The sequence below is a fragment of the Molossus molossus genome, unplaced genomic scaffold (genome assembly GCF_014108415.1).
Source record: "Molossus molossus isolate mMolMol1 unplaced genomic scaffold, mMolMol1.p scaffold_m16_p_5, whole genome shotgun sequence".
Classification (NCBI taxonomy): domain Eukaryota; kingdom Metazoa; phylum Chordata; class Mammalia; order Chiroptera; family Molossidae; genus Molossus; species Molossus molossus.
Window position 1 is genome coordinate 58,800,535 of NW_023425388.1, and position 23,949 is coordinate 58,824,483.

At 55.4% G+C, this 23,949-nt stretch overlaps 1 protein-coding gene across 4 annotated transcripts in view; it reads left to right on the plus strand.

Annotated features, from left to right (window-relative positions):
- The window catches only part of BDH1 (3-hydroxybutyrate dehydrogenase 1), a 37,649-nt gene extending 22,865 nt beyond the window's left edge, over nucleotides 1-14,784 (plus strand). For all 4 annotated transcript variants that reach the window (XM_036243795.1, XM_036243797.1, XM_036243796.1 and 1 more), the window contains 3 exons: nucleotides 5,896-6,037; nucleotides 12,556-12,708; nucleotides 14,040-14,784. In XM_036243795.1, the coding sequence (XP_036099688.1) occupies nucleotides 5,896-6,037; nucleotides 12,556-12,708; nucleotides 14,040-14,509 (765 nt within the window). In that variant the 3' untranslated portion in view covers nucleotides 14,510-14,784. The remainder of the gene's footprint in view (nucleotides 1-5,895; nucleotides 6,038-12,555; nucleotides 12,709-14,039) is intronic.
- Nucleotides 14,785-23,949: the final 9,165 nt, after the last annotated feature.

The following is a 23,949-nucleotide window of genomic DNA, read 5'->3' on the forward strand; positions in this document are numbered from 1 at the left end:
AGAAGTCACTAGGGTTCTAAAAAATGTGTTTCTATTTTTTTCTGGTGTCTCATATTAGATATGCAAATCAGAAAGCAGTCAGAGCCACCAGAGAGTTGAGTCACCAAAGCCATAGGAATTGAGGAGCTTAGTCTACAGCCTGGTTCTGAGCCGTTAAGCCACGTGACAAATTCCAGCTACTTCTGTGCCCAGACTTTCCGCCTGCCCTATGTAGAGTTTCCTCTCCTCTTGTGCTTTAGATCTCAGTCCTTGGACCAGCTGAAGGACTCGGCTCCAGCAAACGTATCCACCGTCTTACATCATTAACTCGTTGCCCTCCACTGGGTCATTTTGTCATGCCCACCCCCATCCTGTGTACCCTGCCCCATTTTTCTGTTTCTCTTTCTAGAAAAGAGAAAGAGAAGCTTGTTTGTAGTAGATGTTTTCACTTTCAATTTTCTTTCCAACCCATTTGGATTGGGTTTTTGTGCCTATCACTCTGTTCATTCATTCATCCAACAAATATTTATTGAGTACCTACCATGAGCCAACAAAATTCTATTAAGATAGAGCATATTACAATGCAGTGAAAGTTCTTGCCCTTGTGGTACCTACATGGAGGGTGAGTGGGGAGATAGGCAACGAATATGATAAACAGGTGCATTGCTTCTCTGTGGGATGATAAAATGCTCTGGAGAAAAATAAAGCAGGACAGGAAGATGGGAGGTGAATGTGGTAGCGGTGTGCTCACCTTTAAAGGGGGAAGAAAGATCTCACCAGGAGGGGACATTGGGAGCAGGTGCAGGAGCATCTTGCAGATATCTGGGGAAGGGGACAGCCTAGCCAAAGCCCCAGGGAGGGTGTGTGCCTGGTGTGTTAAGCTGTAGGGGGCCTCTGGCTGCAGCCATGTGAGTGAGGAGGAGTGTGAGTGAGAGTGGCAGAGGTGGGGGTCTGGGGGGAGGAATATAAGATTTTTGTATCGGAGAAGGAACAGATTGCCTCTCTCCGGGATCATGGGGAAGGCTCGACAGACCAAGGTGGCACCTCATGGCCTTCTGCAAGGATACACAGGAGTCCCCTGTGGGTGGAGGGGGCATATCCAGATACCGCCAGCAGTCTGACGTAGCTGAAGCCCAGTGCCCTTGTGGAAGAAGAAGAGATGAGCTGGGAGGAGGGCAGGACTGGACCAGGAGGGCCCCGAATGCCTCTGACACAGCTGTTATCAAAGAAGCCGAAAGTTCCCATTTTGCCAGATCCATTGGGTCACTTCTCAGACCATGACATACTCAACCCATCAGCAGACTTGACCAGACTACTCTTGTTTGTAACACTTTGTTTCTTGACTTTGTGGACACCCCACTCTCCGTTTCTCTCCATCTTCTGTGCCAGCTCCTCCTGCTGCTTCTCCTGGAACCAGGGCAGTGCCCCAGCCTCGCTCCTCTCGTCAGTGTTTCTCCTGCCTGTGACAAGACGCTCACATGTAACACGAGCTGAGTGTCCTCACACCCTGCCTTGAGGTGCTAGACAACGAACAATAAATGCTGGGAGAGTGGAAACCCCTCCTGCCGGGATCAGCCATCACCTGCCTCGCTGTGACGCGAGGTGGAGGAGGGGAGAGGTGGGAAAGAACTGCAGTGTGCTGTGGCAGTTTCCATCTGGTCTCAAGGTAAACAAAGTCAGTTTCAAGAGAACTCCTTGGGGAGCTTGCCCTCTGTCCCCTGGAGTCTGAGGCCACAGAACGGAGTGTTTACCAAAAGAAGCTTCAAGGGCCAGGAAAGAGGCCGGAGCAGCTCGTCGGGAAGCAGCAGAGAGCTTCAGGGCAGGGGCTGTCCTTCCACCTGGGCAGGACCTTTCTGAACCTGACGTGGATAAGGGAGAGCTCCCCTAAGGGCACCTACCCAGTGAAACTCCTAGAGGACCCATGCGACCCGGCCAGAGGGAGAAGACGCCCGGCTGGAGGAGGAAAGGGCACAGGAGTCCCCAGGGAAGGGATCTTCTTGAACCCAGCTCTCGTGCATCTGCCATCCCAAAGTGCTGGCAGCAGACGGTGGCATCACCCTCAGAAGTCTAGGTCTTGCTCCCTCGCCTATCAGCTCCTGGATTCAACCCTGGGAGGGTCTGAGATTAAGGAGTAAGAGAGGAGGAGGAGCTAGAGCCTTCCCACACGGGCGTCCCACACGGGCGTCCCACACGGGCGTCCCACACGGGCGTCCCACACGGGCGTCCCACACGGGCGCCCCACACGGGCGTCCCACACGGGCGCCCCACACGGGCGTCCCACACGGGCGTCCCACTCGGGCGTCCCACACGGGCGTCCCACACGGGCGTCCCACTCGGGCGTCCACACTGGCTCCACACGGCGTCCCACGTGCGTCCCACTCGGGCGTCCCACACGGGCGTACCACTCGGGCGTCCCACACGGGCGTCCCACACGGGCGTCCCACACTCCGTCAGGCTGGGTCAGGGCAGGCTCTAAACTGGGTACAAGTTTGAGAGTAGTTTGGGCTTTCAAACCAGGCTGAGCTGGAGTTACTTGATTAGTAGACTGAGCTGGATTCTTTATACCAAAACAAAGAGGCGCTCTATTATCTGAGAATGAGTGGGAAAGCTGTATGACTTGCCTGAAATTTCATCCAGGGGTGGAAAACAGCTCACGGGTGAAGTTTAAAGGGATAGGAAGGAAGCAAGCGGGTTACCAATAAACTAGTTATATAGGCACCAACGCAGCAGGGCCGAAAGCCTGTCTCCGAGCAGCAGACAGCTGTGGACAAGACAGAAACCCGGAGCCAGGGAGCCCCGGGGCCTTGGCCTGAGGACGGTGGCTCCAGAAGGTGGGCTCCCCTAGTCTGCCGCCCGCAGGGTGAGGGCCGTTGGGAAGGTTTCCTTTGAGCAGCTCAGGGCAAAACAGCTGCTCAGAGATGGGTGAGGACTCCTGGGGAGGGCTGTCAGGTGAAGGTCGGGGAGTGGGGTTCCCTCCTGGGGGCCTGCATGCTGAGCCTGAAGCTGTGGGCAGTGAGGTGAACCCTGAGTTTCCTTCGAGAGAAAGCTCTTAGCTGCCAAGCTGCCAAACCAGCCCGTGTGGACACCTGGCGCGGTGAGGCGCTTCCCCTGGCCCTGCGCGAGGCACGAGGCAAGGCCTGCGGGTCCGGGGAGAGGAGAGGACACTCGGGTACCTCTCCTGCACCTCGCTGGCGTCTGTCCTACTGGAAGTCGACGTCAGCGCCCCTTCAGAAACACAGATTACTTGGGCTCGGCTCCGAGGGGCATCTGAGGAGCCACGATACCAAGACGGCACTGAAACACGACGTGTTTTCCGGGTGCCTGTGTGCCGTGTGTGGACGAGAGGTGCCTATGGCGCCAGCACCTCAGCCTCTGGATTTGAAGATGGCGTCCCGGGGCATCGTTTTCTGGAGCCTTCTGTGGGAACAGCAGCAGAGCCTCCAGGCCTGCCTGCTCCCCTGCAGAGGGAACCTGCCATGTCCCTTGGGAAGGTTGGCACACCCAGGGGGTTTCGGAGCCTTGCATGAATCGAGCCTCACACCTGGCTGCTCTGTACAGAGGTGATTCTGGGTGTAGCTGCCATTCTGGTGCCAAGTTGGGCAGAGATTCAGGGCCATGCATGTTGCTTCTTCAGCAGGGCCACTGGCGGGGGGAGTGGGTACAGCTCCCTGGAGAAGATGGCAGTTTAGAGGAGGAAGGGATCTTAGAGGAGGGGCCCCGCCTGACCTGTCCGATGCCTGGGCTTTCTCTGCTCTACATCCCCACCTGTCCGAAACCTCCTGGGCAGGCCACGCCATCTCCAGACTATGGAAGTCACTTCTCATTTTGAGCCGAATTTGACTTCTTGGCCCTGGTTCTGTTCCCTGCACTGCACCGGACAGGCCGGCTCCCTGAATCTTCTCTCTGGAACGATCGTCTCCATCAGATGGCCCGAGTTGCCACGGACCCTTCACCATTCTCTCCCGAGTCTCTCTGACATTGGTCCCTCTGACACTGAGCTCCAGTCCTGGGGTTCGGTTCCTCCTGGTTCAAACCCCTTGTGCGAGACTCGGCCTAACCTGTAGAGAACTTTCCACGGACATGCTGACCATCTGAGCTTTGTGCCCCGGCCGCGGCTTCAGTGCCCGCTGTACGTGCGGTGGGCACCCCTGCACTGAGAGTAGGCTTTCCTCTCACCACTTCACCCTCTGCAGCGACTCCTGACCCCTTGTACGATGCATCACTGCTCACGCACCGCACCGTTGAGAAAGTCACGGCCAATTAAATGATGACTGACAGTGCTTAATTTTCACATCGTTTGTAGCTCATCCCTATTGTGAAAATATGTGTCACAGGATAGATGAATATGCTAATGCGGCCTGCCTCGTGATGGGAGGACTAAGGAGACAGTGCATGTCAAGTGCTTAGCAGAGTGTGAAGCACTGTGAACAGTCAATAAATGACACCTGCTTTTATCCAGATCCTCCAGCCGCCCCCACAGCCCCCACACAGACCCGCCCTCTTCTCCAGCCTCACGCCCCATGTCCCACACCGTCGTCAGGCCTCTGCTGTGCCTGCACTGGCTTCTGGTAGCACCCCCTTTCCTCTGCTGGGAGTGCCCATCCACAGGGGCTCCTCCGGCCCGTGTCCTCGCTGCCCCTGCCTTTGGAAAGCCTTCCCTGCCCGCCCACCTTCTGTGCAGCCCCCACCTCCCACGAGCTTGCCTGAAGCAAATACTCCTTGTGTTGTTCGTCGGCTCGTCTGCCTCCTTCCCTACAACGTGGCTCTTTGAGAACAGGGCCTGAGTTATTTAGTTTTGTGTCTCTACTACTTAGCACAGTGCTGGAACATGACAGTGGCCCAAGACATGTTTGCTGAGTGAGTGGTACTTTTCTCATGTGTAGTAATACCCGAATTTGCATAGCACTTTATCATTTAACAGGTTTTTTAAAAAAACAATTTCCTTATACTATTAACTTGAGCAGGTCAGGACAGGCGGTGGTGACTTATGACAAACTCTAGCTGGAGAACTGGGCACCTTGAGGCTGCACCTGAGCCCAGAGCCTGGTTGGTGACCGAACTGGCAGCAGAGCCTGGCCCTGGCCTCTTGGCAACTTGTGGGTGACAGGCCTTGGTTTAGAACAGATTTGTGGCCTGTGGATGTGCTTTGGCCAACATACTGTTTTTTTTTAATTTAATTTTATTTTTTATCCTCACCTGAGGACATTTTCCCATTTTTTGTTCAGATAGAGCGGGAGGAAGAGAGAGAGAGAGAGAGAGAGAGAGAAACATCGATGTGAGAGAGATACATTGAGTGGCTGCCACCCGCACAACCTGACCAGGGCCGGGGACAAACTGTAACCGATGTACGTGCCCTTAGCAGGAACCGAACCCGGGTCTCTCTGGACCGCAGACCGATGCTCTAACAAGCGCTGAGCCAAACTGGCCAGGGCAACCTACTGTTTTTTTAGAGAACCCAAATAAGTTGCTAACACTTAAAAAATTAGGAGATTTCACACACAAATCCTAGTTACAAACTTAAAAATCTAAGCATCTAAGCATCTGGGCTCACATACACATGTGGACAGCAGCTGGCAGGATTGAGCGGCAAGGCTTGCGCTCCACTCCTGTGTCCCCCCTTCTCTCTATGTGATACCCACAAGCCTGGCCCAGGCAGGTATTGAGTTTGCAACCTCTGCTTAAAGAAATGATGCTGCCAGTGAGGATTACGGGCTCATGGTTGTGTCTATGGCACTTAGTTTGGTGCTTGGTATGTCATCAGTGCTCGGGGTGAAGCCCAGTTGGGCCTCCAGAGACCACTGCCTGTGGTTGTTAGCAGCCCCAGGCTTAGGCAGGGACTTGGGGCCAGCTCCGCACCTTGGCCCTGGTCCTCCTCCTATTGGCAGGGGGGTTAAACAGCTCTTCCCTCCTCCCTAGGACAAAGGGGATGCTGGATCCAAGGAACTGGACAGCTTGAAGAGTGATCGCTTGAGAACTGTTCAGCTCAATGTCTGCAAAAGTGAGGAGGTGGAGAAAGTGGTGGAGCTCATCCGCTCGAGCCTGGAGGACCCCGAGAAAGGTAGGAGGTACCTTGGGGCAGTAGGGTACTATACAGGTGCCCTTCCTAAACACCACCCTCCATTTGCTGGTTTCCTGCCCAAAGACTGCTTTCCTCATTGTTCAAACTCTTGCTCAGAAGGAGGAAGTGGGTTGAATTAAACACATTGTGCAATCAGGCAATGGGAAATAAAGCCAGAGGTGATTTCAGAATCTACGGGAGTGATGAATGGATGTGCTTTGGCTCAGGTCCGTTCAGCCAATGCCCACTGAATGCCCACTCGGAGCCAGGTGGTGGGACTAAGTGTTGGGAATGCAAAGGTGGCCAAGACACAGTCCTTGTCCTCGAGAACCTCACAGTTCACTGGGGGGACTGACTTCCGGTGTTTTCCACATCCCCTCTCAGGGTGCAGCACCAGACAGCGGGGTGTAGCCCAGTCTGGGGTGAGGTGGAGAAGGGATCAGTTAGGGCAGAGTGTAGCAGAGCACTGGGAAGGAGGAGGGGAGAGCGTGAATAATGGTGGGAAGGACACAAGGTATGCCAGGGGACGAGAAGCCAGGGGTCAAGTCTGGTGGAGATGGTAGCAGCGCATGAGGTTGGGAGGGAGCTTGTCCAGGGCCTGGGGTGCCAGGCGAAGGAGGGGGCCACTCTCTTGAGGGCAGTGGGAATGACCTGGTCAGCTCTGGGGCTGTGGTGACTGTGGAGTGGATTTGATGGGACCACATAGGTGCAGGCGTCCTGAACTAGGCTGAGTATTGGGAAAGGGGAGGGTCAGACTCAAGTTCCGAGGAGACTCAGCTGGCCGGGCTTGGTGACTGACACATGTGGGGTGACGGACAGACAAGAGGTCTCTGTCCAGGGCACCGTGCACCCTCATGGAGGAGCAGGTTGAAGGGTATGGAGATGCTGATGTGCCTGAGGGACACCCTGGGGGCATCTGGGCTGGAGCTCAGGTGGCCTGGCTTTGAGGTGAGACCAGGAGTAAGGGAGGTGCAGGGACGGTCTACCTGGGAACATGAGCAATTAGGCGCTGAGAAGGGGAAGAAACAGCTGTCAGAGAGGTTGGGTACAGTGCCCCAGAAGCTAAAGGGACAGAAAGTTTGGGGGGGGTAGGAACCAACAGGGGCACATGCTGCAGAAAGTTTCTGTAACATAAGGACTCAAGTGTCCTCCCAGTTCAGCCCATGGAAGACCCTAGTGGGAGGGGCTCTGGTGTACAGCAGAGGAGAGGGGACACCATTCATGTAGCACGCGGTGGTGATGGTGCTGCCTGGGGAAGCCAGTGGGTCTGCTCACTTCTTCTGTGACATTTACCCCTGGCTTCCCGGCAGCCCAGGCAGAGAGGGCATGCCCCACTCAGCTTTCTGCTTTCCCACAGAAGGGTGGAGACTCTCTCCTGAACAGTGACTCCAGGTGCTGACAGGGAGGAGGGAGGGGTGGGGTGACCAGGGCCTGTGCCGGGCACTCTGCTGAGCACTGTCAGTCAGGCGGACATGCTGTCGTCCCAGCAGCCCCTCAGAAGCTCCTGTGCTGTGCAGCTATCAGAGAAGCTAGTGCTCTGGCTGCCAACCTGCCCCTGATGCATCACCTTGTCAGCCCAGTGCCACCCCCACCCCTGCAGCAGGACATTCCCAGGCCCCCGCTCTCTGAGGAGAGGCATGTGAGTTCTGGAACATCTGTTTAGTAATTAACAGGCAGACCAGGGCTTCTGTCCCATTAAGAAAAGGCAGGACAGTCCGGCCAGTGTGGCTCAGTGGTTGAGCATCGACCCATGCACCAAGAGGTCACTGGTTGGATTCTGGTCAGGACACATGCCAGGTTGTGGACCCGATCCCCAGTGGGGGGCATGAAGGAGGCAGCCAGTCAATGTTCTCTCTCATCCATGTTTCTATCTCTCTCTCCCTCTCACTTTCTCACTCTGTAAAATCAATAAAGGAAAAAAAATTTTTAAAAAGGAAAGGCAGGACAGGTCCCATTGGGATGATTAGCAGTTCAGAAGGTGCAGCCTGCTTCACCCCTCCCCAGTGGCAAATCCTCCTCCCCCCAACCCGGATGGAGCCTTCATAAACCACTAGGAGGAAAACAGCTGCAGGCAGCACCATAAAGCCACTCCGTATGGCCTTGGGTGTGTCGTGATTGAAGTGCCCATGGAAGGAATCGTCTCTGTGGACCTGAGCACACAGTGGAGCTGCACCAGGTCTGGGGGCTGCTCAGGGCCCTGGTCCTTGTCCCCTGCCACGAGGGCAGAACCACTTCCATTCCCTGGATTGGTCTGAACACTTAGCCTTTCCTGCAAGGCAGAGCCACAAGGGGGAGGTGCTCAAACCCCAGCACCACCCCTGATGCATAAACTTTTTCCTCATCACCCATTTCGGTGATGGCTGATAAACCATTCAACATGATCTTACTTAACCGAAACTTTATTTTTGGAGGGAAAAGATTTGAAGGCTTTTAGGTCTGAAAAGAAAATTAATTTGTTAGATATATGGTTATGCAGACCCCCCCCCCCTCCTTCTCCTTTCCCCCTCCTGTCCCCTGCCCCCCACCCTCCCCTGCTGTCTTCCTGGGAGGTGAAGCAGCTCAAACTCTCCCCTTCTCTGGCAGTGCTGTCTTTGAACTCCAGGTGGCGCCCTCCCAGAGCCTTCAGAGCAGCGTGTGGTTCATCAAGGGGTGGCCGCTCTGACTCGCTCTGCCCAGGCAGGAAGCCCCCAGGAGATACGCGGAAGGCACATTCTGATGGCGAGTTTGGTGCCCTTCACTCTGGCTGAATCAAATAATTGCTGCCAAAGCCAGGGGAGCCAGCCTCGGGGAGTGAGATGAGGGGACTGTCTGATTAGAGCTGTGAGCCATCTGCCATCAGCTCCTTTGCTCCCCAGCAGGACTTGGAGGGACTGGACCTCTGGAGCCTGTGACCCCCCCCCCCACACACACACACACACTCACAGGGATTGGCCAAGTAAGTGGGCCAATCAGCAGACTGTGAGCATGTTCTGATCTTGAAACCACTTACCTCAGTCAGTAAACATTTATTGAGTACCTGCTGTATAGTTGGTAGTGTACTGAGCACCAAAAGGGTCTGACCTGGCAGGAGGAGTTTGCGGTTGGACAGCCAAGTGGAGGCTGGTGGTTTCATGGTAGGACCTGTGAGGAATGGCTTGAACACTGGAGACATTGTGCCATGGGCAGGGAAGACGCTGTTATCTGGGACACCCTGGGTCCGGGAGTGAGAAGACTGGATTTACCCTGCGCTTTACCTCTTACCAGAAGTGTGACTTGGAGGGTGTATGTTCACCTGTGTGGGCCTCAGCTTGCCCATCTGTGAAGTGGGAAAGTGCTTTGCGAGCCATCCGGTACTCACACCCAGATCTGACTGCTGCAGGAGCTTGGGAGCATTCCAACAAAAGGCCGCTCTCAGGCTGAGGGCAGGGGCAGCTGAGCAGAGCCAGGGGCAGAGGCAGAGGCGGGAGGAGCCGTGATGTCAAAGGAGTGGCAGCCTGTTCAGGCTCCGAGAAGGCAGAATACTTGCAAAGAAGTGGGTGAGATAAGCCTGGGAAAGAGTTCACATACCCCACTACGGAAGGGAGCCATCAGGGCAGGAGGTGACTGACAGGAGACTCTGTCTGAGGGTTGGATCAGGATCGAGGTGGAGGAGAGGCTGAGACAGGGAGACCCATGAGCAGCTTCTCCAGGAATACAGGAGGGAGGCCACCAGGACCACATGATGCCATGGAAACGGGAAAGAAGACACGGATCCCAGTGACACGCAAAGGAAGCCAACAACAGCGCAGGGTTAAGCACGAGGGCTGTGTCCTCACGCCACCTGGGTCCACATTCCATCCTGGGTGACACTGAGCAAGACACTTCACCTCTCTGAGCCTTGGCCGCCTCATTTAGATATGGGACAATTTAAAACCTACTTTGTAGGTTGGTTGTGAGGATCAGGTGAACTAGTAGATGAAAATGTTTAGGTCAGGGCCTGGCAGCGGTCCTTTTGGTCTTTATCAGTCATGTTAACCGCACTCATTGAATGGGGGAGAAATGAAGGAGCTGGGGGGGGGGTGTCAAAAATGAAAGTGAGACTATTGGCAAGAAGGAGGGCAGGGCTGAGCAGCTGGGACTTGATATGTTGGTGTGGTTAGCCGGAGTTGGGGACCTGTGGACAGTCTGGTAAAGTGACTGTCAGGAGGAGGAGACTGGGGTTAGGGGAGAGCCTCGACTGGTGAGGGGCACACGGGCCCCTCCACGCGGAGGTGTGATGGGGCTGCCGCAGGAGCACACTGTCACCCAGACCAGCAGCGATGTCACGAGTTTACTCAGAATGTTGCCGAGGACCCCAGAGAGCTCCTGGTGCACACGCTGTTGCTGTTGATAAGGTCAGCAGAGCCATCATCCGGGAGCAGTGTGCTTTCACAGGTCAAGGTCAAGTAAACTTTTTTGGTATCAGTGTCATGAATGTCATATGGAAAAAAAGATGATTTCTTTTAGGTTGTGTGACACTGTCTCATATGAATCGAACACAAAGCAGCTGGGAAATTCCATAATCATAAAGGAAACGAGGCTGCCTAAGCACCGAGTGTGACTTTAGAGAAGGTGGTCTAGTTCAGGACACTGGGGACCCCTGGGTCTTAGCGGAGCAGGTGCAAGAAAGGTGGCAGGGAGGATGGAGGACACTCCTGGGTATTATTAATGCCAAGGGGGTATTATTAATGTCTAGAACCACGAGGAGTGCTCCTACTGTGGAGAAGTTGAGAGTGAAGACGGGGAGCGGGGTGGGGTGGGTGGAAGGGGTGGCGTCATTAGCGTGAGGCACCCTGGACACCCAGCGGTAGGGCTGGGACCCAGAATGGCAGGGGATGGGAAACTGGAGAACGGAGCTGGTGTTCTCAGAAGCCTGACTGCGGGGGGAAGGGGAGCAGACAGTAGCACGGTTAAGAGAAGGTTCTTCAGGATATGGAGACGTGGTGACCTGACACTTATTAAGCACCTAATGTGTGTGGTGTTGAAGGGAAGGAGACGGGCAATGGAAGAGTTGAAGTTGCAGAACGGAGAGGATTGACGGCTTATCCTCAGGAAGGTAGAGAGTGAAGTGTCAGCCTTGGCAGGTGGAGAGAGGGGCCTCCTGGGAAGAGGAGGGGTGGGAACCCTGCAGGGCTGGGGCGGGGAGGGCACTGCAGCTGTGCAGCTGGGGGGGGGGGTGTTGCAGGGGCTGAGTCAATGCAGGGGCACCAGTGAGACTAAGAGCTGACGCTTTAGCTCTCAGCTCTCGCAGGGATTGGGAGTGAGAACTTCATGGGCTATTTGTTAACCAGCAATTTCCATTCCCTAATAAACGTCCTTAATTTTCCATAATCGAAGGAGAAGGCCCCGGAGGTCAGTTGACAAAGCTTGAATCTGGGTAACAGGAAGGCAGCAGTAGAGAAGTTACTCCGTCACTTACACAGACTCCATGAAGAACTCAGAAAGCAGCTGGGCCAGAGCCCCAGAGGCCAGGGGCCAGCCCCCAGGAGGGCAGCCCTGCCCCCAGGCTTTCACGGCCACAGGAGACCGACCTGAGGGATCCACAACAGAGACTAGCCCATCCAGTCCTTGCACTCCAAAACTCTGAACTCAGAGAGAGCCCTGGAAAGCACGGCTTCCCCTCACTGCCATCCCCCAGTCAGGCTCTGCCTCCGACTTCCTGGACGCATGGAAGCCAGTCCTTTCCCCTCAGGGCCTCCACATCCCTGTTTCTGACATTACTTATCAGACCAAGTGACCTCCAAGGAGCTTTCTAGCACCCACGTTCTGTGTCTATAAAAGCCGGCTGTCCCGGTGCTGGTCTTACTGGAGACAGTCAACACAAGGATACTTGGGGGAGAGTGTACATTTGCTCCGACCCTGCGCTCAGCCCCGTGGGGCCTCACAAGGCTGGGGGGTATTCTCTGCCTGCACAGACCAGGTGTATACACACGGGATATTGACAAATAGGTTACCAGGTCTCGAGGGCTTGCACTTGATAACCTACAACAGTGCATGGTTTGGAGAAGGGAGGTCGGCGTGGAGTCAGAGTGAGGTGGGTCTCAGGGTGAGGCAGGATGGGGCACCCAGCCGAGATCAAGGCTTGGCTGAGCCTCTAACGTGCTGTGTGACTTTGGACGCTGGGTCCCTCTCTGGTCTTCCAGAGAGGCTTGGCCTGGAAGACGCTTGAGGTTCCCCTGGCTTCTGGCAAGAGGGGGACACAAGCGAAGGCTCAGAGGCAGGGTTGGGTGCAGAGGCGAGGCGGGACTCCAGGCGGGGGCACCACATGGCTGGGTCATGGCGGGCTCAGAGGCTAGATTATGGCAGAAGAAAGGCAAGGATTGAACAGTCTAGGCTTAAGGGAAGGTTAGAGCCAGCACTATCTCCTGTTTCCTTGGTGACTCTAGAAGGGGTCCCGAGAGCCTTGGGCACAAAGCTGGCAAGTCACGGGGGAAAGGATGAAAGTGGGGAGGGGACTGGGCTGCAGACTGGTGGGTGACCTAGCCCATGTGGTGACCTCGGTTCTGTACCCTCCCATCCAGGCATGTGGGGCCTGGTTAACAACGCGGGCATCTCAACATTTGGGGAGGTGGAGTTCACCAGCATGGAGACCTACAAGGAGGTGGCAGAAGTGAACCTCTGGGGCACAGTGCGGACAACAAAGTCCTTCCTCCCCCTCATCCGCAGGGCCAAAGGTGAGTTGGGAAGGGACTTTCCTCCTGACCCCTGGACCTGCCCCACCTTTCACTCTTTGCTCACAATGGGAACAGGTCTCAGCAGACCCACATCCACAGCCCAGGCCAAGCACATGACTCAGGGGCCGTGCGGGGCTTGTGGGCGGAGGTTCCACAGCCTGGCCGGGGAGAGGGATGTGTGGTTCCCAGAGAGTGCAGCAGGGGAGGTCAGCAGTCGGTGCAGCAGTGGTAAAGCCTACTCTGGGAGCCTCGCCTGGAGCAATAACACCCTGTGTACAGAGCTTTGTGTACATCACGGTATCAGTGAGGGTGTGGTTAAGTAAATATTAGCATATCCGTTCCATGCATTGCTATGCCATACTTAAAAAATGAGACGATTTGCTAATATGGAAAAAAAATAAGAATAGGAGTAGAAATTTGGAAAACAGACAAAATACCCAAACCGTGTTAGGTAGCCAAATGTAAGCAAACCACCTAAGAAGGTGCCGACTTAGAAGTTCTCCCTTAGAACAGCAAACAATCATGGCAAAAAGGAGAGATCCATATGGTCAATTCTAAGGTCCCGGCAGTGACAGGATGAACCTGGAGAGTGCTGTAGGATTTTAGAAGAAAACTGCACCCCTTCAGTGACTTCCAACTTACAGGTTTCTGAAGGGAGCCTCCCACAGCGCCCGGGATGGGGCTGAGCCTTTACTTCCTGGGTGCACCCAGGGTGAGCGGGTCCCAGGTCTGCCTGGCTGTCTGGATGGGCTCCACTTCCACCATCCACCCCCAGGGCAGGTGTCAGCTCCTAGCACACCCGGGCTGGGCCTCTGAGAGCCCCTTGCGGTCATCACTCTCTCCCAGTGCCCAGACTGCCCTCATGTCCCAGCCCTAAAGCCAGGTTCAGAACCCTGCCCCTGCCCTCACCCCTCCCCGTTACCAACAGAGCACTGCCAGGTGATAACATTTGGGGGGGGGGGGGAACGATGGGCGAACGTGGGAGGTGAAACAGCTTAGTTGTGTGTTGTGCACTATACGGTGCCCTCCTGGTCTGCAGGCCTGCTTCTCACTCATTTCTCCTCGCCTGTCCTGCCCGGCACAGCTGGTTACCTGGGAAATATCAGGGACGTTGATGCCGATGTGTGGGTCTGAGCTGGCCTTGACTCTGAATCAGAAGGCCCTTTGACCTTGGGTGGTACAGAAGGCCGGGCCCCAGCCTGGCAGGCAGCAAAATAAGTATTAGGCCAGGAGGTCAGATTGCAGCCAGGCCTCTGGAAACATGCCAGGCCCCAGGCCCTCTGCCCCACCGGGCGGTGCCCTGAGCAGGTGCTCGCTGTCTTCCTCCGCAGGCCGCATCGTCAACATCAGCAGCATGCTGGGCCGCATGGCCAACCCGGCGCGCTCCCCGTACTGCATCACCAAGTTCGGGGTGGAGGCTTTCTCTGACTGCCTGCGCTACGAGATGCACCCTCTGGGTGTGAAGGTCTGTGTGGTGGAACCCGGCAACTTCATCGCTGCCACCAGCCTCTACAGTCCCGAGCGCATCCAGGCCATCGCCACCAAGATGTGGGACGAGCTGCCTGAGGTGGTGCGCAAGGACTACGGCAAGAAGTACTTTGATGAGAAGATCGCCACCATGGAGACCTACTGCAACAGTGGCTCCACCGACACCACCCCCGTCATCAACGCCGTCACCCACGCCCTGACCGCCGCCAACCCCTACACCCGCTACCACCCCATGGACTACTACTGGTGGCTGCGGATGCAGATCATGACGCACTTGCCCGGAGCCATCTCCGACAGGATCTATGTGCACTGAAGAGTTTCCAGCTGGAGCCTGGTGGGAGGGGTGAGGAGGAGGGAGGGAAGAAGGAGCTTGTAGAGTCACCTCCTCATTACCCACTTGTGGATTGCCCACCGTCCCAGGAAGACCCACTACCAGTACTAGCATCAGCCCGAGGGGTAGCCCAGCCCGACTGCGTGCGCCGTGTGTGCTCGGGCCTCCTCTGCCGGGGCTGGAGTGGTGGGCTGGGCCCCTAAACTTCAGGGCAGACATGGTGCATCTGTGTTTCTGGAGTTGATTTTATACAAAGATTTTGGGGAAACATCTTTATATTAAAAACAGATTTATTATAAAATAGAGTCCAAATCTTTTACATTTTAAGCCAAAACCCCATTCAAAAATTTTATCTCATTTGATCCTTAAGCCAGCCTCATGAGTAAGGGAACAGATTATTTTCTTCTGTACACACAGAATTTGAGGCCCAAAGAGGATATGTGAACAGTCCTTTTCTTGCTTGTAAATGATCTAAGTCCTGTGTTCCTGTCACTGCTGTGGGAATGCTTCACGTTTTAGGGTGCTCTGGATCCAGCTGAGTCCTCTGAGACCCGTGACCCTGCCTGAGACTTACATACCGTGTGCCCATGACGCGTCTCTGCATGTCCACGGTGCCAGTGTGTGTGGCCACAGCCAAGCAGAACTGACTGTGCGGAGCGGGTGGGGACACTGTGGAGATTTCCACTGGAGATTTCTCCAGCCTCTCTCAAGACTTAGCACAGGCTTGTGGAGATGTTCTTTGGCTGAGAGGACAGTTTCTGGTTTGGGTCTGCTTAGTTTTGCCTGGGGTAGGACCCCTGTTAATGGGGCATCCTTGGCAGGAGCTGTGGTGCAAAGGCAGACACTGTGGCACCCTCTGCCCCAGGGGTGGTCTGGAGGATCTGCCTGTCTCATGTGGTGCTCACTCTCACACATGTTCACACACACATATACACTCTGTTCTGTAGGACTCAGGGTGGCTTTCACTGATGGCTTGCCTTCCTGCTGTGGCCTTACATCTTTTTAAATTTTTATTTATTTTTTACCCGAGGACATTTTTCTGTTTATCATCAGATAGAGTGGAGAGAGAGAGAGAGAGAGAGAGAGAGAGAGAGAGAGAGAAACATTGACGTGAGAGAGACACATCGACTGGCTGCCTCCTGCACAACCCAACTAGGGCTGGGGACGAACTGCAACCTGAGGTACATGCTCTTGCCGGAATCGAACCCACGACTCTTTGGTCCTTGGGCCGACGCTCTAACTACTGAGCCAAACCAGCCAAGGCACCTTATTTTTTTTTTTTTTTTAAAGAATAGTTTATTGATTTTTAGAGAGAGAAAAAGGGAGAGGAGGAGAGAGAGAGAAACATCGATGTGAGAGCACAATATCAGTCGGCTGCCTCCTGCATGCCTCCTCCTGGGGATCGAGCCTGCAACACAGGCATGAGGCCTTGACTGGGAATCGAACTGGCAACCTCTTGGTGCACAGGACGATGTCCTACCAACTGAGCCACACTGGCCAGGGCTGTGGCCTTATTTTTAACTAAGAAACCAGGTCACTGATAGACAGTCTGTGTCATCACTTCTTGGGGTTGGTTCTGAAGGCTGACGTCTTTGAAATTTCCCAGGGCCTGAACATTTGGACCAGAACCAGGCACTACTCTCCTCCAGATGGCTGCAGGCCTAGGACTGCTGGAATCCTGAGTGCCAGCCTTGCAAATCACATTAGCACTGCACTTCCGTCTCTCCCTAGAAGGGCTAGGCTCGCCACTAGAGGGCGCCCTGCTTCCGCAGCCGGAGCAGCCTCTGCTCCTGGCTGGGAGCTTCCACTCTTGCCTGAGGTCGGTCTCAAAGGGTTTGTGATCCCCGCTGGCACAAAGATGCAAAGCCCTTTAGAAACAGCGTTCCTGCTGCTCTAGTAGCTGCCTGGCTAAAACGCGGAGCCTGGTGCTAGGAGAAGGCAGAAGAACCTGGGCAGCTGGGACTGACCTCAGGGCTCAGGCAGTGCCACGGAAAAGCGGATCCCACAGTGAGCAAATTCACCCTGCATTTTGGGCCTTGGTTCCCTGTCTTCAGTCAGGTATGCCCAGTCTCATCTCCCTTCTTCCAGGTGAGGCTGAGAGGGCCTTCGGGGATGACAGGTTGGGCAGGCAGGTCTGAAATTCTGCAGAGCCCAGAGAGGAACATTTGATGGCTATCGTGTTTACATAACAATAGGATCCTTTTGTTTTACAGAGATTGCCTTTCAGAATTGCATTTTTACATCTTTTGCTGGCATATTTAATTTTATTAAAAGGAAAATGAATGCAACACTTGGTCCATGAATGCACAGATAGCTGGGAGCTAGCAGGAGGGGGGCTGGTCACATGCTCAGAGCTGGCATCAGCAGTAAACTGAACACTAGAGAAGCTGCATCCAAGTCTGCTGTGGTCTCCAGAAGAAAGAGAGAACTACTAGGCTGGCCTGCAGGCTGCCCTGATTTTTCATTTTTATCCACGTGAATGAAAAGCCCAGAAAACCTCCCCTCCAAATCATCTCAGTGCTAATTAAAACCTCACATTGATCTTTCACCTTCTGGCAGCTTAGTGCCTACTGAGGTGCAGAGTCTAGATTTGATCCTTTTTTTTTTAAAATCCTCACCTGAGGACACTTTTGCATTCATCTTCAGATAGAGAGGGAGGGGGAGAGGGAGGAAGAGAGAGAGAGAAACATCAATGTGAGAGAGACACACTGAGTGGTTGCCATCTATACGACCTCAACCAGGGCCAAGGACAAACTGCAACCAAGGTACGTGCCTTAAGGGGGAACCGAACCCTGGTCTCTCTGGTCTGCGGGCCGATGCTCTAACCGCTGGGCCAAACCGGCCAGGGCCTAGATTTGATCCTTACAAGAGCTGGCTGAGGTGGGCAGAACAGAAGTGGTTGTTCCCAAGAGGGGAATTAACTCAGCTAGCATCACAGTGGATCTGGGCAGACCCAGCGGGCACTTGAAAGTCTCCTGAGTGCTGCTGTTCACCATCACCTCCCCTGTGGCCCCATCAGTTCTCGGAACTAGGTGGGTCAGGGTCAGCAGGCACCTAGACCCTCACTGATTGTCAGCAGAGAGCTGCCCCTCCTTGTGGGGTTGAGGGGAGGAAGGAGGCCTCCAGGGGCTGCCACCCAGCTCTCACTGTCCAGTCCTGGGAACAAATGGCATCCACAGGCACTGCCTTGGGTAGGAGCATTGTCTCCATCCTTCTACCCCTTGGAAGGATTCCCTGGGTCAGGGGGCTTGAAGATGTTTCTCCCTCTGTCTCGGGGTCCCTTGGTGTGTACTCCCCTTTCCCAGTCAGCCAGTCTCTGGGCCAGGGACCAAGCATTCATGATTTCATTTGATCTTCCCCAGGGCCTTTGAAGTGGGGAGGGGGAGTCCAGGACCCCCTGCCAGTCCTGCTCTGCCACCCCTGTGGTGTGACCTTCAGCAAGTGGCTCTCAGTCCAGGGCCCCAATTGGTGGCTCAGGCAAGAGGAGGGAAAGCATGTAGCCAAAGCCTAGCACTGTGGGAGGGGCGTCAGGCGAGGCTCAGCTTGCACCCCAGACTTTGCAGTAGTACCTCTGTCTGTGGGACCCGTGGCCTGCTGCTTTCAGCCAGCACTAACCTCCCGATGGCTGGAGGCCGGGTGAGGGTTTTTTGCAAGCTCTCCTGACAATGCCTTGGTACAGAGCACATGCTGTGCTTAACATTCCACCGCTGTGAGCAGGTGACAGGCTAGCCTGGCCCTGCCTGCCACCAGCTGCTTGAGCTGTGCCTCTGCTGCCCACAGCAGGGGGCCTGCCAAAGACACCCCACTTGTGAGGCCTGTTCATTTCCTGTATTTCAAACGGGGTCTAGCCCTGCAAAGCAGTGCATACCTGGTGCAGGTACAGACACGAGCAAGCAGAGGCTCCCCTGGTTCAGGTGGCACCAGGCTCAGGTTGCCAGGTAACAACGAGGGACATCTGTATAGTTTGGGTACATTCCATAGCAAGTTCACCCCTTCCTCTCCCCTAATTCTCACAGTAGCCCTGGGAGGTAGGGAGGGTGGAGTCAGTATCTCATTTTATACCTAAGGAAACAGACTGCTCCAAGTCTCTCACCAAGTGAGGGATAGAGCTGGGCAGCCAAGCCAGATCTAACCTCCAGCCTGGAGCTAGTGATGCATGAAAAGCAGGGCAGATGGCACCAGGATCTAAAATAGGAAAGGGGAAAAATACCTCAATTATGTAACAGTGGGAAAAGTCTGTTAGCATGTGCACAGAAACAACCACGGAATGCTGCCCACGAGCCAGCCCCTGCTTCCCTCCCCTCTGGGCTCTGGGTGCCACTCCCCCAGAGGGAATGCGCTGGAGGCACCCACCAGCGGCCCTCCATTAGGAGCTTTGCCCCGACTGGACTAACACTGCCCATATCAGGGACATTTCTGAGGGTTTTGGGAAGACTGAAACCCAAACCTTGGACGGAGAGATTCGGCTGCCCCTGAAGGGCTTGAGGGTTAATGAGCACAGGGCTCAAGAATCCTCAGGTGAGGCGATGGAACCAGGAGGGTTGTCAGCTGTGTGCTCTGGTGGAGACCAAACAAACCCTGAGCATCCTAAGGCCTTCCCGGTGTTTATAGGCACTGAAGAAGGTGGTTTCTGAGAGATGGCCTCAGAGGTACAGGGTGAGCAACAGGCACAAGGGCTGGGAGAGGCTGCCAGGACCCCCAAGACCTCAGACAAGGAAAGAGGGGAGTCAGCCCTCATCAAGCCTGACTCAGCCTCCTGGGGGCTGGCCAGGCTTTGAAGCCTCCAGTGACCGAGAACTCATTACTTCCTCAGGTGGCATTTCCTTGGTTGAGGAAATTTTATCCAAAGACTGAGCTGAAATCTGCCACCTCTAACAACTCTTTTGGCATTTGGCGATGACTCAGACCCACACAGAACAATTTAAATCTTCTCAACTAGTCCTCAGATATTTGGAAATGGCCAAATCAGGTCAAGAGTCCAGATCCCTCATTCAAAGTTTCCATATGCCTCTGTCTGAACAGAGGGTTTCAGGTGTGGTTATCTCGGCCCTCATTCTTGATGACTCACGCTAGGCTGAGTGGCCACCTGAGTCCCTTCAAGCCACCAAGATCTTTGAGACAAGTTTTAATACCTTCGGGGATCTGCTGACCGTCCTCACACACGTGCCCTTCACAACTGGCCGAGTGTGCTTACAACCTACCTCTCATCGGATCCTCATAAACAGCGTATGAGTTGGGTAGGAACATATTCCCATTTTACAGATGAGGAAGCTAAGTCTCCGGGAGGTAAAGCGGCTTGCCCAAGATCACAGAAAGTGGGAGAGCCAAGACAGAAACCCAGCCTTCCCCAGGACCCCTTCCTTTATCCCCTGCCGACCCCAGTCAGGGACCTTGGGCTGGGCTGGACTCCACTCAGTCAGAGGCTGGCATGTAGCCTGTGAAGTGAGGGGAGCATTAACTCCGCCTTCTCCTGGCCCACAGTTTGCAGAGAGCAGCATGGAAGGGAGCTGAGCCTTCCCCGTGTCTCCCTGCTAGTGCGTCCACGGAGTCTGTGGGATCTGCCAGTGGCCTGAGCACTGATGGAGGCTCGAGGTGGAGAGAGCAGGGTCTGAAGTATTCCCGGGACTGGGGCTGAAGACCGTCCTGGCCTCGGCATCAGTGGACATGTATCAGAGCTGAGAGTGTGAACGGGAACCACCTTAGGGGATGCTGGGGCCCTGAAACACCTTATGCTGCTGTCTCAGTGAGGCTTAATTACTCCATAAAATGTGAGGCTGCTTCCACTAATCAAATTATAGATGAGCTTAATTACAGCTCCTTGAGTAACCACACTGGGCTCCTTCAGAAATAGCAGTGGGCTGGCCGCTCTTCTCAACGGCAGCCAACCCCCACCCTCACCCCACCGTGTCGGGGGACAGTGTCCGCGCTGCTGGAGCGCTCAGACAGTGAGACCTGGCCCGGCCACTGCGCCCGGCGCTCAGACAGTGAGACCTGGCCCGGCCACTGCGCCGGGCGCTCAGACAGTGAGACCTGGCCCGGCCACTGCGCCCGGCGCTCAACAGTGAGACCTGGCCCGGCCACTGCGCCCGGCGCTCAGACAGTGAGACCTGGCTCGGCCACTGCGCCCGGCGCTCAGACAGTGAGACCTGGCTCGGCCACTGCGCCCGGCGCTCAACAGTGAGACCTGGCCCGGCCACTGCTCCCGGCGCTCAGACAGTGAGACCTGGCCCGGCCACTGCTCCCGGCGCTCAGACAGTGAGACCTGGCCCGGCCACTGCGCCCGGCGCTCAGACAGTGAGACCTGGCTCGGCCACTGCGCCCGGCGCTCAACAGTGAGACCTGGCCCGGCCACTGCTCCCGGCGCTCAACAGTGAGACCTGGCCCGGCCACTGCGCACAGCGCTCAGACAGTGAGACCTGGCTCGGCCACTGCGCCCGGCGCTCAACAGTGAGACCTGGCCCGGCCACTGCTCCCGGCGCTCAGACAGTGAGACCTGGCCCGGCCACTGCGCACAGCGCTCAGACAGTGAGACGGGCGCTCAGACAGTGAGACCTGTCCCGGCCACTGCGCACAGCGCTCAGACAGTGAGACCTGGCCCGGCCACTGCTCCCGGCGCTCAGACAGTGAGACCTGGCTCGGCCACTGCTCCCGGCGCTCAGACAGTGAGACCTGGCCCGGCCACTGCTCCCGGCGCTCAGACAGTGAGACCTGGCCCGGCCACTGCTCCCGGCGCTCAGACAGTGAGACCTGGCTCGGCCACTGCGCCCGGCGCTCAACAGTGAGACCTGGCCCGGCCACTGCTCCCGGCGCTCAGACAGTGAGACCTGGCCCGGCCACTGCGCACAGCGCTCAGACAGTGAGACGGGCGCTCAACAGTGAGACCTGGCCCGGCCACTGCGCCGGGCGCTCAGACTGTGAGACCTGGCTCGGGGGCTCTCCTCTGCTGCCCCACCAGGCGGGACCCACTCAGCCGGGAGCGTCTCTGGCCACGGCCTTGTGTTCTGGTACCGGGTCGTTTACTCTGCTGGGGTTTCTCTCTCTCCTGCTTATGTTGTGTTCTGACCAGAGGTTTTGACTCCATGTTTGAGCAAAGGTGTAGCAAGTGGTACAGGACCTGCCGTAAGGAGCAGAGAAAGAGCGCGGTGCTGAATGGAAAACACACGCTTTACGGGGACGCCAGGGCACCTTCCCGAAGCAGGCCACTAGGAGCTGATGCACGTTCTGAGATGTGGTGAAGGGCATCGTCAACGTCCCTGCAGGCTGGCAGGACCGCCAGGCTTGTTTCCATGGAGGAAACTGGCAGAAGGCACGCTGTGATGTCAGGGGGCTTTGATGCGAATGGGGAGCAACTGCTGCTGATAACCCTAGTGCCCCCAGTGTCCCCACATTCAGACTTCAGCCGGTGTTTCAAAGCCTCTGCGTCCTCTCCCTCTGCCCCTTTATTATTTGAATCTCTTCTTGTGCCAGGCCCTATCCTGGATGGTGTCCAATGGCAGGCAGCCCACTGCCCCCCAGAATTCACTGTTTTGCTCAGGAAGCCAGAAACCTTAATGCAGGGTGACATGTGCCATGATTTTGGGGGAGGAAGTGAAATGTTTTATTCTACCAGAAATGAACAAAAGTACAGCCATTTTTAATCTACACACAAGTTAATTTGTCTTCTTTCCTGTCCAGCCTCAGAGCCCCAGGCATATGTAGGGGGAGTGAATGGGCAAGGGTCTTTCCCTACCTGGGGAGTCTCATGACTTACTCCGAGGAAAAATTAAGAGTGAGTGTCCCTGGAAAAGCAATCCTGGGCTTGCCCAGATGCCAACACTATGAGGTGACCGAGCACATGGTGCTGGGACCACTTGTAGAATGACCATGCAGGGGGCCCTGTGATGCGGGGGCTGGACACGTGGTCTGGAGGCTGAAGGCAGAGCTAGACCAGATGCTCAGGCTGAGCACAGACGTGGAGGCGTGGACACCACGTCAAGGCATCTGGCGAATTGGAGCTTTCGGCTTTGGGGTTTATTTTCTGAGGTTAAGCATGCAACAGAAGCATACAATGCACACTATAAACGTGCTTTGGGGGAAGCTCTTGTTTTGCAGCAGAGAAAGCAGAGGCAAACCTGGGGGTTCCCTGAGCGGGCAGCCCCTGGGGAAGGGAACCCACTGGTGATGCCCTGTTAGAGATGGAAGGACCTTGGAGACCCTGCAGCTGGAGGGGTGGGACAGAAACAGGCCTTGCCGGAAATTTCATTCTGGGTTGAGTAGAAGGAGCACAAGTTTTGGAGCCTAATAGACCTGACTTTGAATCTGACTGTATAATGCTGTCAAGTAATCTAGTCTTTCCAGCCTCAGCTTCTCCATGTCTGAAATGAGGATAACAATGGGTACCTTGTGGTGTTGTTATGTAGACCAGGTGAGTGTGGAAGCTTCCTAGCACTGTGCCTGGCACAGGGGGAAGGACTCGGGAGGTGCCCCGGCCAGCCAGCAGAGCCAGGGCCGTAAATAACCCTCTCTTATCCCCACCTGACCCCCCCAGCCTTAGTCCAAGGGTGTTTCAGAGGCAGAGACAGAAACTAAGAAACACTCAAGGTTGAACCTCAGCAACCAGACAGCCTTCCTGCCCACCCTGCTCCTTCCAGGGGCCTGGTGCAGAAGAGGTAATTTCCCCCTCCAGGTGCCCCTTTCTGACTGCTAAATGCAGAACAAACTCTACAGTCCTCCATCACCTCCTTGCTGGGAATCCCTGAAGGGGATGCTGGGTGGATTGAGGAATTATTGGCCAGAAGGGCATAAGCCTGAAAGCCCAGACAGGTGCATCCCAAGTAGAGAAGGGGGTATTTTTTGAAGCAAAAACCCTTGAAACTGTCCAGAGGGGAAGCCCATTCATTTTACTTTGGGGGGTAGACTAGTTCCTCCCACCCCACTGTCCGTGTGTGGGCTCTTCCCATTACCTCTCAGTTGTGTCTTAGCCAGGCCTGCCTTCCTCTCTGTCTTTTCTCGTTCAGCGTGAGGATTGAGGGGTAAGTGCTGTCTATAATCAGGCTGCAGGAGATCTGCAGTAAGATTTCATCCCCAGCCTCAAGGGGTTTCCTGTCGTGCGGGACAGGTGGGCTTTGCCCAACCTAGCGTGCTACAGTAGATGTACAACCATTTGTGGGGGCCTGGGAACGGGGCAAGGGAATTCTGACTGGGAAGATCCCAGATGCCTCCTAAAAGAGGTCATGTTTCAGAGGAGCCTTAACAAGTGAAGAGGATTCTGACAGCTAGAAATAGGAGGCAGGGCACTTGGAAGGGCATTTCACACCAAAAGGAACAGCATGGGACAGGCCCAATATCCAGCAGGGACATAATTCTTGAAGGGAAAGTGCAATACTTTTGAGCCCTTGAAGACCTCCATCCCCAGGGATAAGAGGATGTTGGAAGGATTGGGG